Source organism: Pezoporus flaviventris, unplaced genomic scaffold (genome assembly GCF_033815535.1).
Source record: "Pezoporus flaviventris isolate CSIRO_AGI_PZ_B2104156 unplaced genomic scaffold, CSIRO_AGI_Pfla_v1 ptg000093l, whole genome shotgun sequence".
Lineage (NCBI taxonomy): Eukaryota > Metazoa > Chordata > Aves > Psittaciformes > Psittacidae > Pezoporus > Pezoporus flaviventris.
The window spans coordinates 413,784-431,224 of record NW_026892641.1 but is presented as its reverse complement, the minus strand read 5'-3'; the positions used below and the strand labels follow the sequence as shown (position 1 = coordinate 431,224).

General features: G+C 51.2%; 1 protein-coding gene and 1 long non-coding RNA gene across 5 annotated transcripts in view; both read right to left on the bottom strand.

Annotated features, from left to right (window-relative positions):
- LOC133281026 (uncharacterized) overlaps window positions 1–17,441 on the bottom strand; it is a 75,075-nt gene that overhangs the window by 36,930 nt on the left and 20,704 nt on the right. The window lies entirely within an intron of this gene.
- Window positions 1–17,441, bottom strand: part of ETS1 (ETS proto-oncogene 1, transcription factor) — a 514,297-nt gene that overhangs the window by 479,760 nt on the left and 17,096 nt on the right. The window contains exon 1 of one of the 4 annotated variants that reach the window (XM_061476138.1): window positions 7,298–7,406. The exons of the other annotated variants lie outside the window; for them this stretch is intronic. Within the exon in view, the coding sequence (XP_061332122.1) occupies window positions 7,298–7,367 (70 nt within the window). The 5' untranslated portion in view covers window positions 7,368–7,406. Of the gene's footprint in view, window positions 1–7,297; window positions 7,407–17,441 lie in introns of those variants that run through there. 4 annotated transcript variants of the gene reach the window in all.

The window sequence follows — 17,441 nt, the reverse complement described above, 5'->3', positions numbered from 1 at the left end:
GCCACTCCACTTTTGACTCAGTGTCTGGCTTCTTTCATCAAACCCACATTCCTACTCATGCCATCACCCTCCGGGAAAGTGCGACAACGTACATAATCCATGTGGAGCCAATTTAACATCCCCTCCGCGTAAGAGAACGCGTTCTGTTCACTAACGAGCCCTGAACGCTTCAGCCGGGGTGAGGAGCCAGCCTGCAGCTCCACAACCACCCCAGCAACAGAAGCTTTCCTACATACAGCCACGTCCTAAAGCAGAGCAACGTCCCTGCAAACCCACCCTGGGAATGCTGTCTTGGAATAACACAGCACCGGCCACCCCAGACGGGGCTCTGCCTCTTCTGTCCTCATAGGAAAGGTTTAACAGGAGGCAAAAAAACTGGAAAGCAGGAATTGCTGGAGCAGGGGATTGCTCCCACGAGATGATGGGAATGGGAATTACAGTTTAGAGCCAGACAGAGCCCTGTTATCCCAATCCACACCGAGGGCTGCCGCCAGCACACGGCGAATAGGATGCTCACGGTAGATAGGATGCTCATGGTGACCTCTGATCTCCAACTCTCATTCCCAAACCACACAAAGGAGATTTTCCTCTCCAGAAAGGAAAGCTGCTAGTTCTTCCTCACATTTGTAATAGGTTATATTTACAACTACAGGAACCAGCTGCGGGATGGCTGTGCTACACCAGCACAGCATCCTGGCTTCTTGCATTACAAACAACGGGGCCACCTGCACGGTGCAGAGCACTGACAGCAATTTGAGGCACGACAGCATGAAAACAAACCAGAAATTACTGGGAGCCACCCAGCACACTGGAGCAGGGAACAGGACAACTCGGAGCACTGGTGGATGGCAAGCCCAAGAGCCTTCAGCTGAACACAGGCTGCACAGAGGAGCTCAGGCTTTGCATGCAAACATTAGCAGGCTGTTAATGCTCCTCAGGTCTGTTGTCTACAACCTATGAGGCTGGGGCTTTTAACCAAATTACAACCTGAAACCACCCTGATTTTATGCCTTTTCTTGGCCACATCTCAGGAGCTGACATCAAATTACACATCCCAGCCGGATGCGAGACCCTCCAGTGTTCATTCACCTTGATATTCAGGTAAAGCCACCTGCAGATTTGTATGTTTTCAGGGAATTAACCACCAAAGGCTGCTGCACTCAAATCCCCAAACCTGGATAGACCAGGACAGAGCAGATCCATTGGCTGCATGTGCATGCAGCAGGGCTGAACCCAGTTGTGCAAGAGCATCTCAGCCGTTATGTCTGGAGCCATCGCACAGAGTTCTGCCATCAGCAGGACTCAAGTGCCTCCCTCCCCTCGAATTCCACTGCACCTGGGAAAAATGTAGGAGCTTGTAGGAGAATCAATAAATATTTATTGTTTCACCAGCAGTATTTTGACTGGAGATGTAAGCATGGCCCCGTGCCAGTGAAACCAGAGCCTTCTTGGCCAGCCCTGCAAACAAATCTTTTTCTGTATCTAGCTGGAAGATTATAAACTACACAATGAGGAAAAAAAAAAAGGAAAAAGAAACACAGGCAGTGAGCAGCTTAGTCACGGAAGAACAAAACTGCTGAGATGTAAAACTATGTCGTGGGTTTATAAAACGTAAGGGGGATGCAGGCCAGATTTCTGGCTGAGGCAGCTGCACTCTTTGTATCAGGTATACATTGGTCCCACTGGCTTCTGCAGTGATGAGCATTCGTGCTGGATTGGAGCATGTATTGCTGCCTTCAGCGGAGCTACACCGATGTGGATGAACTGCAGAGCGGCCCATAACCAAAAAGCAAATGTGGGAAGTTAGGTCTTGACCTATGGAGGCAAAATCTTGCACCCAAAGATCACAGCTTCCATGGGGATCTCCCAAGTTCACAGTGGCTGGCTCCAGGGGCATTTTAATGATCCAGTAAGGCAGATAATCCCCTCCTCCTTCACTTGAGTCAATCCTCTGGCACCATCCCACCAAGCACTGATGAAAATCTGAAAGCCTGGAAGATGCCACCAGCTCCAGCCTGCGGATCCACTGCAGGAACAGCAATGACACTTGCTCTCCTAAGTCATGCAATCTGCTCACCTTGTGAGCAAAAGGAAAAGACCCTCTTTCCTTGTCTGGGAGAAATCCACTTGGATTTGCTCCTTTCTTCTTCAAAATCCCATCTGATACCAGCACCACATCTGAAAACAACCATTCGGGATGACAGATCTGCAAGTTTACATCCCTATATTGTGTTCAGACATGGTTTTACTCACACCTACCTCTTCCCCGAGTGCCTGAGAAGTATCTGCTATCACCAGAACAGCAACTAGTGAAGAACCCACCATCCATACAGCATCAAATTGCAATCCAGCATCTAACCACAGGCCAACCTTGGCACCCTAAACCCACACAAGAGGTTGATGCAGCCATATTCAAAAGCTGGCTCCCCTGGTCGAACCCAGCATGCCACAGTCCCATTGGATAGAGCACACATGTTCCTGGCTCCTTGCTGCCTGCCAGCAATCTGCTATGGATTTGGGAGAGCAGGGATGGCACAGGACGTGCTTGTCAGCTCGCTTTGGAGAGCTCCAGTGCGGCATTCCAGCATGAGGCTGTGTTATCCCTTCATTTTATAAGGCCTATCAAAGCATGGCACACTGTAATTACATGGCAAATTAGCAGCCACTTCGTGTAACAACACTGTAATTACACACTTGTTACATGCTTTGGGGAGTGTATGACGGAAACCTGGAAGGAATGGGGTTCTGCTCCTCTTTCCTGGAAACCTCACTCCCTGTACCCATGCTAAAAATGGTTTAGTCAAGGATATGCTTTAGACCTTGTATCCCTGACAGAAAAGTCCACGGAGCTGCCCTCTTTTAGGCTCTTCTCACCTTTTGTCCCTTAAGTAGACAGAAGGTGACACTAAAAAGGCTGGAGATGGTGGCAGACGGTCCCCTCCCTCCAGGCAAACTCTCATTCCCCCATCCTAGCTGGATACCATAGTAATGGGCATTTTGTAAGCACACAGACAGATAATTGCTCTTTTTCAGTTCAAATTCTCACCTCCTCCACAGGCAATCAGCACCGAAAATGCCAGAGGAGCCCAAAGCCCTCAATTTATTAGAGTCTTGCCCTTGATGGCTGATGATTCATGCCCACACAGAGCAATCCACAGCCAAAGAGGAGCTCTCACCTTTGTTGTTAATGCAAAAGCTTTCAGAAAGATGCCAGATGCAATTCTCTGCATCCCTGAGGTCACTTCACCTTTCAGAGCTTGTTTCCCTTCCCTTTTTGCTGGGCTTCCATGCAAACCCTCTGGCATAGCCACTGCAAGCCACCACCAATACAGCTCTCATAACAGTAGTTGGGAAACTGAGTTACACAGCAGCTGATACAGCCATAGGGACCAGCCCGGAGTGCTCTGCAAGGATAATACAGGATCAAACCTTCCCTTTTGGAAAAGCAGGTCCTCCATCCACATCCACACTGCATGCAGGCTGTCTGCTTCCTGCGGCAACCACAGCAGGAGAAATGTTCCTTCTGCCCTGACCTGATGTAGTCCCAGACCCCGAACAGAGGGAAAAGCTCTTGCCAGATGAAAATACACCCCTGGGATGCCACCCCCACGCAGGCCAACGGGAACAACGCCTCCAGCTCCCAGCTGTCCTTAAGCCCATGGGTTTGTCCCATCTCCCCGCAGTCAGGATTCCACACTGCCCCTGCCCAGATTCCTCTTTTCATGCCAGGCCAAAACAAACCCACCACCAGCACATCACACACCTCCAGAGAATGAAGTGAGAAGGAAAGTGGATGCAGGAGCATCTCTACCTCACCAGGGACGCCCAGCATCACCTGCCTGCATTATAGCCCTTCCCTGGTACCCTGTGGGATGCCTCAGGGGCAGCAAGTCAGCAGCTTCATTAGTTATCTCTTACTTGGGAGTCCCAGTTATAGGCTGCCAGCTCCCAGCAAGGGGTGTGGAGCTGCTCTTAACGGGCCACAGAAAGCAAATAGAGCTTTGCAGAACTGGAGGAAACACATTAATTTGCAGAGGGCAGCATTTACTAGTTGCAAGGTGAAGTTCCCACTAGGGCTGAGTTTCACATAGTTGGGAGCTTTGCTGTCCAAAAAAAGCCAGTAAACTAAATCACACTATCCCACTGGTAGATCAGTCACAGAATCCCAGACCGGTTTGGGCTGGAAGGGACATTAAAGCTTATGCACTTCCACCCCCACCATGAGCAGGGACACCTTCCAATAGACCAGTCCTATATCTGCAATCAAATGTGATGTTGCCATCTCTTCTATCAGATCCTATAATGAAAACCCATGCACGTACAACTTGCATGTTAAAGGAGCAGCCCACCACCGTGGCTTTTTGGCTCCTGACCTACTCATCTCACTCACACATTCTTGCTGGCAACAGCAGGGAGGAATTTGGCGTTGGAAGGTTTGTACAACTTCACATCCCTTTCGGGTTATTTTTAAACCCTTTGGACACACTACAAATCCCATCGAACTCATACACGCAGCAGTGGGCGGGAGCTGGGTTTCATTTCGGGGGTGTGAGAGGGACACAGTACCAATGCACCTCTGCAGTTTCGAACAGCATCAAGCACCTGGCACATTAAACAACTTGCACAATTGAAAACCTATGGCTGTAAGGACTCTCCCTGTGTAAGGTTAACCCTATGGATCCCGTGAAGCAAATCTGTTTGTTGTTTGCTGGTTCGGAAAGGAACAAGGGGCTGGACTCTGTCTCAGGGAGGGAGGCCAATGGGCACATTTGATGGCACATTCAGACACTGAGACCAAAGGCTGAACAAGCCATCAGAGAGCAGTTAAGTCCTCAGTCTTATGAGGACTTAAGGCTGAGGGACCTGGGGGTTTAGTCTGGAGAAGAGAAGGCTCAGGGGGGACCTGATCGCTCCCTACAACTGCCTGACAGGAGGATGGAGCCAGGAGGGGCTGGGCTCTGCTCCCAAGGAACAAGGGATGGGACAAGAGGAAATGCCCTCAAGCTTCACCAGGGCAGGTTTAGATGGAGCTGAGGAACAATTCCTTCCCCAAAGGGTGCTCAGGCATTGGAACAGGCTGCCCAGGGCAGTGCTGGAGGCACCGTCCCTGGATGTGGTCACAAACCACACAGATGAAGCCCTCAGTGCCATGGGTTAGTGACAGCCTTGGCAATGCTGGGGTAACAGTTGGACTTGATCTTATAAAGGTCTTTTCCAGGCTGGCTGATTCTGTGAAGCCCAAACCACACAGGAGCAAAGAAAACCTACGTCTCCCACGCATCGCTGGGTGCCAGTAACATGTAGCAGCATCCACACTCCTCTCAACATCAACCCAACCAAGCAAGAAAGCTTCAGCATCCTCTAAGAAGTTGAGAGGGGAAATGAGGTTAAGCCAGCTAATTGACAGCGCTGACCTTTCTGGCTCACAGTGTTAGTGTAGCCACCAAAACAGAAGCCACTGCAGCTTAAGCCGACAGGGAGTCAGCTCTTTTTTACCTTTTGGGGTTTTATTTTTCAGCGCCCTTCCTGCTGAAGTTTAAACTTCGGGTCACCTCTAAAATGCTGTCACAAGCTGCAAAAGAGCTTTTGCAGAGAGAAGAAAACGAACTTAAGATAGGGTGAAACAGCATGTCCTCACTTCAGGCACAAGGCAGTTACATTGACCCAATGCTCAAACACCTAAATACCAGAAACGCCCCTGACATGCTCTCACCCATGCCAGGAGTGCCTAAATTCAAACAGATACGTTGAAGTGAAAAACAACCCCCAGGTGTTTCTCCCTATCCCATTTTTTTTCACCTTGCATCAAGCAGGCTGCTGACACCACCTGAGTAAGACTCCAGCGCACCTTCTTTTAACCAAAGCTGCAGGAAACACGCACAAACTCCTCAACTTCACTTTGAACCTGCTTTGGAAAATCATCCTTGCTGTCCCTGTTGCACTTCGAAGCCAGGTCCTTTCAAGCCCACACCTTAAACAGCTTTGCTGTTGGGGGGACACAGCCCCAAAAGAGCTACAACAAGCAACCCAGTCCTCCTTGCAGCAAGGAGAGGGAGAAGATGGATTATGCAAAGCCATGTCCCTGCGCTGGACACTATGTAGCAGATCGCTCAGACGCCTGCTTCATTACCGGAGCTCTGCAGACGAGCTGATGCTACACAAGCATCTACTCCAAGCCGGAGCCGCAACCCCTATGAGCTCCAGCAGTGGGCTGGAGCTGTCATTCCGGTTCGCACATGCAGCCTGAAATCCCATTGCCTGGCAGGAGCTGAGCTGAGCCCTTCCTGGGTTTCCTCGAAACTTGCTAACCGGCAAAGGAAGGCGCAGCTCTAATTCGATTTTCTTCGCCGCGCCGGCGCTGCACAAACCCAGCAACCCTCCACACCGCAGCGGGAATTACAACAGGGCTCACTTCCCCCTCCCTTGCACCCTCCAGACCCTCCAAGCTCCATCCTCTACCTCGACTGAGCAAGGCAGACATCAGTCGAGCGCCCGGGGTCAGCAATCAGACGACATCAGTATGTGAATAACAGCCCTTATTATGGTAAAGACTCAACTACGAGCATTAACCGCAGCCAGCAAAACTTATCGCTACAACAGAAAAGAAACCCACACACTTTGAGTACATGGTGCTGTCGTCCCTGATAGCTCCTGCACCCTTCCTCCACCCATTTCTCCAGCTCCAGAGAGGAAAAAGCAGATCAAAGCAGCGGGTTTTCCTGGTTTAAATCTAGACGAGGTGCCGCTGGAGTTTTGTTTCCTAAATACCACGCAAGATATTTCCAGCGAGGGATGGGGGGGGGGGGGGAACGTCCACCCCAGATAAGCAGCTTGTGCTGGGCTGCCAGCTTTCCACTCGGGAAAAGACGGGGTGTCCCGGGGTTAAAAAAAAACCCATGGGAGAGCACCTCTGCTGCTCCCAGCCCGAGGTGCTCACCTACATCCCCGCAAGGATGCCAGAAGCATGAGGAAAGGCGGCTGGAGGGGCGGCGGGTTGGTGCTTAAGCAAAGCGGTGGCTTGAAGGTGGTGGAAAGTCTTCAAACTGCTCGGAAATTAAGCTCGCCTTCGCCTCTCCCCCAGCGGTGCTGCGGGACAGAGCCCGGCGGGCGCCGCCGTAGCTTAGGGAGTGGGTTTCATTTCCCCTTCCCCAAAACACTCCCCATAAACCCAAACCCCAACCGTCCCCAGTCAGACATTCCCCCCCCCACCGCCGCCGCCCTGGCTACGAAACAAGGGGGAGAAAGGGTGCGAAGGGTCCCCCCCGACGAGGGGACACAGGGACGGGAGGGCGCTCACCGGGGGACGGGAAGAGCTCGCTGTCCACCTTCTCTGTCTTGATGATGGTCAGGTCCACCGCCGCCTTCATGGCTGCAGCGGCGGCGGCGGCGCGCCGGGACCGGGGGGCGGCGGCTACTGAGCCCCGCCGAGCGCGGAGCTGGGCGCCCGGGCGCCTTCCTCTTCTTCCTCTTCTTCCTCTTCTTCTTCCTCCTCTTCTTTTTCCTCCTCCTCCTCTTTCCTTCCGCGCTTCCTCGCTCCTCTCTCCCGCTCCGCTCCCCCGCCGCCCCTTCCGCGCTCCCTCGTTGCCGCTCCGCTCCGCCTCGCCCCGCCGCCACCGCCCCGGCCCGGCCCGAGCCGCCGAGGGGAGGGCGTTGGGCCGGCCCCGAGCGGTGACAGCGGCGGGTGGGACCCGCTTGTGCCCGCCCCGGGGGCGGCTCCCGTACCCGGCGCCGCGGGGAGCGGAGCTGGAGCTGCCCCGGGGGGGAAAGAAGTGATGGGGCGCACGGGGTGATGGGGATCAGCGCAGCCAGCGTGAATTTGGGCGCTGCTGCTGCTCCGTTTGCATGCGTACCCCGAAACACGAAGGGAGCGTAGAGTGGGAGTTTTAGCACGGGAAAACGCCGCTGGCTTCAGGCAGCCCTGAGCCAAGGCTCTTGAAACCCGTCGCTTTCACCCTGCTTGTCTGGACATGAACCTTCCACACTTAATATGGCCCCTTCCATTCTCACATCACCCCTTCTCTCTTTTATCACCACTGCGGCTGCCCACTCGGATGCTCTGCCACCCACTAGCGCATCTGAATCTGAATGTGTGAGCATTAGGGCAAACTATGCTTGCGTCGAAGGTGGCTGTTCGACGGGTGGGAGGCCAAAATGGCTTGGGAACTGTCTGGATAAAAAGCATCTTGAAGATGCAAGATGGGCGTCACGCCAGCGTGACATGAAGTTAGCGGAAGAATATCGTTTTTCACATGAAATATGTTTTATTGTATTTAGGGAGCACAAACTTCAGACCACAAACGGCAGAGCAGGAGGGAGATTATGACTCACAGACATCAATTTACCGGTACGAGTGTTAAAAAAAAGTGATTAGCAACCAGCTTTTGTGGTTCTCTCACTCCGAAAGTCTCAACAGCCTCCGACACGCTGGCAGGGATGGGCTTCAATGAACATCCCGGCTGTGATGGGGCAGCCATATGAGCCAGCGCTGGGGCTCAAGGCTGCCTGCTAAGCCATGGGATGAACCAGGGTCCTGCCTGCAGTGAAACCTTAAAACGCACCGAGAGATGAGCTGCAGATGCAAACTTTGCAGCTCAGGATTATTTCTAGCTTTCGCAGTCGCCTGAGGCATGTTTATAGAAGGAAAACTTGCGTAACTAAAAGAAGCTGCGAGGTGCCAGGGCCAGGAATCAAGAGCCTGATTCTGGCTTGCACAAGCAGCCAGTTTTACCAAGGCAGATTTTACTCAGAGCTGGCAAAGCAGGGCAGGCACTTAGCTCCAGCCCGTCGGGTACCTCACCCATTGCCAAGCACTTGCATTTCCAATTGCATAGGCAATTTTGGCTTGCCAGCTCAATTATGGGCAACCTATTCCTGCAGAAGGGCAATAGGAGCAGCAGCAGTTCGCTCTGTGACTAATATAACTCCTCTCTCCAGTGATTCCCATGTGCATTGGAGAACCTGAGCTTTACTCAGGCAGAGGACAAGGTGTGAAACTTTAGGCGGTGGGTCCTTGGTTTGAAACCTACCACAGGAATGAACCTGGAAATCTGGAAGTGAAAAGAGGATGGGTGTAAAAGAAAAAATTTGGTCCCTACTGCCTCTCCCCAAACAGGATCATGTGTTTGCACCTGACCTTCATTTTGGGTTTCTCTTCCCACACAGGATGGACAGCAATGATTGAAGGAAGCAGCTATTGAGAGGAGATTATGCAGAATGCTTTCAGTCAAAAAGCAAAAGGGGATTCAGGAGAAACAGCTGCCTTTCTGTATGATCCCTTCCAGAGCAGGCTTGGGAAGGGAAACCTGATGCAGTTATCACAGCCTGACAATCTTCCCCTTCCTACACTTCTCTCTGCGCGCTGCAAACATCCCGGGCGAGCATGGGAGCGTGCGTGCAGGGCCGGTTTACACAGCTGCCATCAGCAAGCACCTGCGGTCCCAACCGTATTGAAGTGACCCCAGCGCTCCCCCCTCTCAATAATCCACCCGCTCAGAGCGAGCAGCCTCCTGCAGCAAACCACAAGCCCCAGACTGAAACAGGAGGCGCACAGCGAGGTTGCCGTGGCTGGTCTGAGTGGGTGCTGATGGGGATGTGCTGTCCATCCCCCATTCAAGGCTCCTGTAAGCAGAGATGGAGCTGGTGATGGGCACCAGAGGAGGAAGGGGCTCCTCTGCATCTGTGCTTTAGCCTTGCTCCTGTGGGCCGATACAGTTGCCTGGGCGCTTTACGGTCTTAAGGGCTGGGTGAACTCCAGTGCACCTGTGAAGGCGTTCCTTCTCTTCTGGACCAGAACAAAGGCTCTAATAAAGATCTTTCTCCCATCTTGGTGTTTTTTATTAGGGCAGATACACACGTTCTTGGCATCTCATCTCAGCCCTGATCTTGCAAAGCCGATGACACTAAGCCACAGCTTGGTGCAGCATGGCTGCGGCAAGGCTTTGCGCTCCTCCACTCCCCAGCCTCACCCCCCCTTCCACCCTCCCCCAGACTCCTGTTGCAGTTTGCTTGTGCAGTGTACGGCAGCCCCTACATGTGGGGAAACTGGAACTGCTGCCAAGAGTAGCACCAGGGTAAAAACCCCAAGGTGGAGGAAAAGAACAGAGAGGCTGCGGACAGAGATTTCCTCCCAGGGCAGCTGAATCTCTCCTTCGAACTCGACTCCGTCCTTAATTTGTGCTCACTTCAGAGCCTGCAACATGAAAGCCCTGGCTCTGAGCTCCAGCTGAGCCGCTCAATGGCTCAGTGTTCGCAGAAGGCATGGAAGGAATCCATTGATTAGTTTCTTCAGCTGGGATGTGACCATTTGGAGTCCAAGACCTGCCAAACATGACTTCGCCTCAGCAACTGGTTCCTATTTGCTGCTTACAGGCTTTTGAAATATCTTTCCTCTTCCACATCCAAGTCTCACCCTCCTTTTCCATTCTGTCATTATTCAACGTTAATATCTACTCAGGCTCTCTCCTGTCGAGGGAGGATGCTGGGTTGCGGAGAACAGCCCTGCTGCCCTTAGTACAGCCAAAAGATTTTGCCGTTGATGGCAGATAACCATCTGCCCTCCCTCCACAATGCAGCCTGGCTGTTTTTAAACCTTTGGAACAAAGAAAGGACGGGCAGGAATGCCACATTGTTCCAGGGACGCTGACTAACCTTGGTTTCAAAGAATAATAATAATCACTCATTTAGCGTCGAGGAAAGGTATGATGAGACCGCAGCCTTTGCCGTGATTTCCGAACACGCAGCGAGGGCAGGAACGCTCTTCCATGACCTCTTTCCAAGCCGGGGCCGGCTCTTTCCCTTTGGAACAGCCGAATCCACTCCTGCCATGGCCCTTTTACCAGCAGGCAGCTGTTGGCTCTCCTCCAGATGTTAGAGCTGGGACAGCTTCTCCTCTCCCTCGGATTGTCCCATTGTCCTTGCAGCAGGCTCAGGATTAGGTGTTATCGGTAGTGTGGAGAAGGAGCTTTTCCGAGCACGGCTGCTCCCAAAACGTGGCTACCTCTGGGGTGAAATGCAAGGGCTCCGTAACAACGCGGAGCAACACCGCCCAGCTGTTGTGGACAGGAAATGAAGAACACCATATCCAATTAAACCTGCAGGGGGATATTTATGGCAGAACGTAATTAGCCAAATTGGAGCCTGCCCCAAAACTGCCATGGGATTTTTAATGACTGCAAGCGGCCAGGGCTGCAGTTTGATGTTTTGTCAAGTAAACAATACCCAGAGGGCATGAGGCTGAAATCAGGAGCAAAAGGGGGAGAGGAGGGGAAAAAGCGTCGTGCAAATCCAGGGAGAAACGGAGACATGAAAGCATTTATCGTAAGGGGGACGTTGTTGGCAAAAGCAGCAGCCACCACTCTAAGAAAGGAAAGAGCAGGGAGGTGGCTCTGGGTGTGGAGGTGGCCCTCTGCAATGAGAGGAAAGAGCAAGCAGCTGCCACGACCATTCCCAAGGGAGATACCTTTCCTGGAATTTAAAATGATACGAGAAATTCTTTCAAGCACCATAATAGCTGGGAAGAGTTTGGGTGAGTTGTTTTACGCTGGTAAAAGGAGGCTGGATTAGTAGTCCTGGTGACCACAGCCTCCCTTTTTTGGCTAAGCACAGGGCATGGAAGCAGAGCTGGATAGTCAGCACGTACTGTGTGCTGTCCATATTGAAGGCAGGCTGCTCTCACATCTGCCTTTGTGACCATCACGGAAGCGTTGGCTCCTCCATGACCCACATGCCTGTGGCCTCTGGGGTCCCCTCGCTGCTGTGGGGCTGGAGTCATCCTCTGCTGCCTGCATTAAAAGCAAGTTTCTGTTCACCCTGTGAAGATCCAGACTTCAGGGCCCTGCTCAGCCCCGAGACATCATTTCTGTCACAATACCATCCTCTGATTGCCCTCCAGGCGTGAGCAGAGGAAGCCGCCTCCGAGCCTCCCCGACTCCTGCTCTCATTAACTTCCCAGTTAGTGATGGCTCACAAAAGCATCTTTGTGGCCAGCAAGGAGGGAGAACTCCAGCTCACACACATCCCCGCAACAGCTCCGGTCCACACACTGTAGGTACCTCAATCAACAGTCTCACAGAGCTGCTTGAGCATCTTCAAGTGGCTCCTGCGATTGGTTTCCCAGAGGCCCCATGCCGATTCATAACCTGATTAGCTAATCTGGGCTCCAGCAATGTAATTCTGCCTTGAGTTTCGTTGGCGGGGGGTGCTGTCACTCACTTGTTACCCCGCTGGAAGAACTTGCTGGCTGGAAAATCCTGGTAAGCTGTTCTGCAGTGCTGTTTGCTCTCGGTACGTTTTCCCTCTCCTCCTCAAGTAACAGCACTGAGTTCTTGGTAAACGTAACCTGAGGATTTTTGCTGTTTAACTCCTGATGTTCTCAGTTACTCCTGAGCACGGGCAGGTTATACACGTCAAACCTTACTGGAAGGACCTCTCATCTTTGGTCAGGTCTCTTGGGCAGCCTCCTTCATAGCAGAAACAGCCAGCTCAGACTTAAACAGTACCTCTGTTCTTGCAACTTCAGCTTTGGCATTCACCAGTCTCTCATGACAGGTTACTGATGGTTTCTGATGGTCTTTGAATGAAGGAGCCTCACAAGCACCTCCCAAGGAAGGTTTGTCCAGCCCCAACCACTAAAACACAAATTCAAAAGCTGAGAAATAGCAGCCACCATTAAAACACACTTGCACACAGCCTGTGGAAGTGGTCAGCACGGGGAAATAAAACACTTGACAGCAGTGAGTGACCCTCAGTTTAGTGCTGTGGCCAGGACAGAGGGGTTCAAGTGATGGAAGTGTGACTCCTGGTCAGCGTTTCCACAGACCTTTGTGCCTGCACCCTGTCTTTTTAATGAAACACCACCTTCTCACTTCACAAGGGGCTGGGGTATCAGTTCAGCAGTGCCAAAGGAAAAGCTCAGGGGCTGGGGACCGTAATGGGGTCTCACAAAGAGAGACTTAAGAGGATAGTTCAGACAAGAGAGCTGGGATTCTCATTCCTTGTCATGCAGGACACTGGGAAGCACAGACACTGATCCACAAGCCCAGATCCTTCCAGCCCAACCAACTGTCCCAACATGACCATGAGATCTCAGGTGTGCACAGCCAGTCTGTGGAGGTAATTCAGGGATGAACACGATTACCCCACGCACCCCATTGCCCACAGCACAGGATGAGACCCACACTAACAATTAAAGCCCTAAAGCTGCCCTCCCCATATATCTTCTGCTGGCGGAGACACCCCTTGAGCCCACCACATCCTTCCCGGGATGAAGGATTTGCCTTCGTACGCAGTTCAAAGAGCCAGGCACTGGAAACCTCCTCACTTGCAATTGTCAGCGCTTGGCAACCCAGCCCCGATAGTGAATAAACGACAGAGAAATATCCCTCTCTACACGTGTTTGGGTTTCTTGGGGTGGTTTTCTTGGACGGCGATCCTGGCTCTGCAACAATACCCGTCTTGTTCAGCCCCACGCTACAGAGCAGGCTTGAATAGATCTGTCTAAAATTATAAGCGGGCAGCCCCTGGGCTCTGAGAGATCACAGGCCACATGCTGGGGCTGAACAAAGGCTCTGCTATTTCCTTACAATTAGCCCAGCTAAAAGGACATCTATCTCCTTCCATTAGAGCCACCACGTGCCTCCCAGTCAGTCCATTGTAAAGCTAATTAAATAACACGCCTCTCTCCCCATGAGGGGCTCCTGATGAGGTCCTAAGTCCTTGCTGGTGTAGCAGGGGAAGAGACAGCTGGTCAGCAGGGGCCTTCGGCTCCACTGGTCACCCATCTACAGCCATCATCATCATCACCACTTAGTGCAGGGGTTTTGATTATGTTCAGAAAGCTGTTGAAGGGATGTCCTGAGATACAAAGGGATTCAGCACACAAACCTGTTTGCTCCTCTGTCGGCTTCCCCACTGCCTGCAGCAAAAGCTGCAAACCCAGCTGATTTAGTTATTATTTTTGCCTGTGCTTTGCTGAGAGTTGGAAGAAAAAAGCAGATGTAAAGATTTTGTCTAAATACATTCCTGGTTGATGCAAACCAGTTTGGAGTCAGTCCCCCCCCCCAACTTCTCATTGAGTTAAAAGAGGCAAAAGAAAATAAGCAAGGAAAATGGTGCGTCATTCCACCTGAGCTAGAACTAGCTTTGTGCTTTTAAAGTGGGAAGGAATTGCAAAATGGGGCAAATAAAAAGGCAATTAAAAGTAATCCATTAACAAACCCTCTTTTCATCCAGTTAGTTCACCTTCTTGAGGAGGTTTCTGTAGGTCTCAGATGTGGATGAGCTGACATGGATCAGCCTTTTTTGCTGGGAAGCCTGATTCGTGTTTTAGCATCATGAGTGAGATGGAGCCAAATGTACCTCTGATGCCTGGAGTGTCCTTCCAATGTGAAAATTCATTCTAGCAAGTCGAGATGGCACACTAAACATCACAGGGGCCTCCTGCAATGTCCTGAGCCATGCTTCAGAGGCCACCACAACCATCATCTGTCCCTGGAGGAGAAAGATGTGGCTCTCCTGCAATGCCCAACCTGCAACCTCAAGCCAAACGCTAGGAGAGCAGCTTTTCCCTCTGTCAGTCCAACCGGGATCTTCAGGGTGAGCTCTGTTTGCAACACCACCAGTGCACAGCCTCACACAACTGCTAAATCACTCCAGATGTTCAACACCTTTTCTCACAAGTTCCCAAGACCCGGAAGAAATAGTTTCCTTCTGCCAAGTCTACACTTAGCAAGAGTTGCAAAAATCCCCTTTACCCCCTTTTAAATCATTATTTTCCACCTCTGGCTATTTAAATCATTATTTTCACACTGAAAGAGCAGGACTGGAAGAGTGGGAAGGTGGGTCAACAGACTAATGGGTTGATTTCCTGTGGATCTTTGGCTCCAGGATTGGAAAGCTGGACCTGCCACTACAGACAGAGTTCCATCCACCCAAGGAAAAGAGAAAGATCCCATTCCTCAGCATTTCCCACTGGGAAGACAGTAGGAGGAAGGTCACAGAGGAGGAGGCAGAGCTTGGTTTCATTCTAATGGGAGCAGTTTTCCAAATTTCCCTGTTTTCCAAGCCCACAGCTACCCTGGGTAGCAGCTGCTGCTGGAGCCTGGGTGGGAAAATGCTGGGAAGCTTTAGAAATGCATCAGGGCTTGCCAGGAAATACAACACAACACGCAGTGTGTGTGTGTGTGTGTGTGTGTGTGTGTGTGTGTGTGTGTGTGTGTGCACGTCCATAGAGTTTCATTGTAGAAGCTCAAGGATCAACTCATTGCCCATCATTGCTGAAACAATGGAAATGCAAACGCGTTACATCAAGTAATCAAATTCAACAGGGACACATCAACAGGGCTAGGTAAATCATCATTTAAAGATGCTACATGACTCACATGAAGGGCTAGAAGGGGCTAATACAAGAGTTCAGCCCAAAACACAGTTTGAATGTAACCTGGGAGCGTGCTGCTCAGCTCTCCATCTGCTTTCGAACCCCAGGCCTGAGTACTTCATTCATCGCAAACCTACCAAGGAAAGGGGTAGGAGCCAAGAAAAAGATGTCTTGTGTTAACCACCTCCCTCCTCCCCTCACCCAGCTAGTGCCCTTGATCCCAAAGCTATGGGAATGGCTCCGCAAGCCACTTGATTAATAAGAGCCCAGGGGGGGAAAATCGTTTATATAACCTTGTCTTCTCTAAACTTCCTAAGTGCTTTAGAAAGTGGCTGCCCTGGAAACCCAAACTGGAAACGAAAAATATTATCTCTTCCATTTATAAACATCTCCGGCACTAATGAAGTGAGGAGCGGGAGGGGAATGCCGGGATGCGCTTGGCAGGCGTGGGAGAGCCCAGATAAAACCATCTCGTTTTAGGTGGGTGTGGAGTGGAAAGCCCTGCCACCGCGGTCCGGTGCCACTGTAGCTGCTGAGTACAGCGCTGCAAGGGCCCCAGGGAGGGACTGGGGAAGATGGATGGTTATGGAAGTATCTGCTACGCTAAACACAGAGGCAAAGCAACAGCCTTACTAGGTGCAAATGTACCGGGGTGGTAAGACACAGCAACATACAATGAGGCAAGAGCAGATGGATGAAAGCTTAAACCAGTTCCTTTAGCTTGAAGCTGTAGCTCGAGTGAAGCATCACATCATGATATTGGAAAGCAGGGAGTGAGTATTGGTACTTACTGATGCTTTGTGGTATAAACTACACAGACCAGGCTCCTTCTACGTGTCAACAGAGCACGGCTGTTTACACCAGTACGGTCTAAATAAACATATGAGTGGTCCAGATTAAGCTCTTGGGTTCACCCACCCTCTGCCTTGCAGGTCCTCAAGACATTCATCTGAATCAGAGTCAAAAGCAAGATTCTGCTGAGTAGAATAACCTATTTCTCTGTTTCCTTTCCATGTTGCCATTTCCCACGGAGATTTGTTTTTGCATCAACACAGCCAGCACCAGAAAATGCTGAGTTTTGGCTGGAAATGTTTGGATTTCGTTTTGACAAAATATTGATGATTTCCGCAGAGCAATCTGTCACTTTTGGCAGCCACAAGAAGAAAAGTAAAAAAAGACGTATTTCATCGAGATAGGGGACTGAGCTGACACCCAGCCTGGAACTCGGCACAAGTGGAAGGCAAAGCAGGCTACTGGGTTGCCTCGTTATCCTGTCAGTCTGATTACTGCGAAGCAAAGGAAACGTGCTACTGCTTCCATGTAGTAGCTGTTTGCCTGGATAGAAACACAACCAAAGCTGCCAGACAAAGGAAGCATCTGGTCTCCTGGGGTTAAGCAAGATGCAAAGCAGGGGAGGAGAAGGTCTGATCATCTCTGGAAGATGTTTCACAGGAGGTACAGATACCCCAAGGTGGCAATGAGCTGGTCCAGGGCAGGACTGAGATGCCAGTTTTATTTCCATCACTACCTTCCATAATTAACTGTGCCTCCTGAGCCTGCAGAACTGGGTTGAAATCATCTGTGAGATGCCTGGAACTGACCAAATCAGAATGTTTCCATGAACAGGCTCCCATGGGGCATCTCCTCCTTTTTTCCTGTTCCACCTCAGTGCTGACATCAGTCTGGACAAAACAAGTGCCCTCTGCCCTCCCTTGAACTTAGGATGTGGAGAGTGAATCACTCAAACCAGGGGAGAAAGGCATTTCTGACTCCTGGAAGACAGTTGCTGATGAGTTAAGGAGAAGCACTTTGGGCCAGCTCTTCTTAGAAACTAAACGTCTGCTTTGGTGCAGCAGTTTCTTTTGCTCCATCCCATCTGTGCTATGGGGAGCACAAGTATCTGCAAGTGTTTTTGTCACCCCGCTCATGCAACGCATGCCATGTCAGCAACCTCGTTTCCCTTTCCAGGAAGGGAAGTCCTCTCATGAACTTTATTATATTGCTTTTCGGTGTGTGCACCCATGCGCTTCTCCTTGCCAAAATCAATGGCAGTGTTCCCACTGGGTGG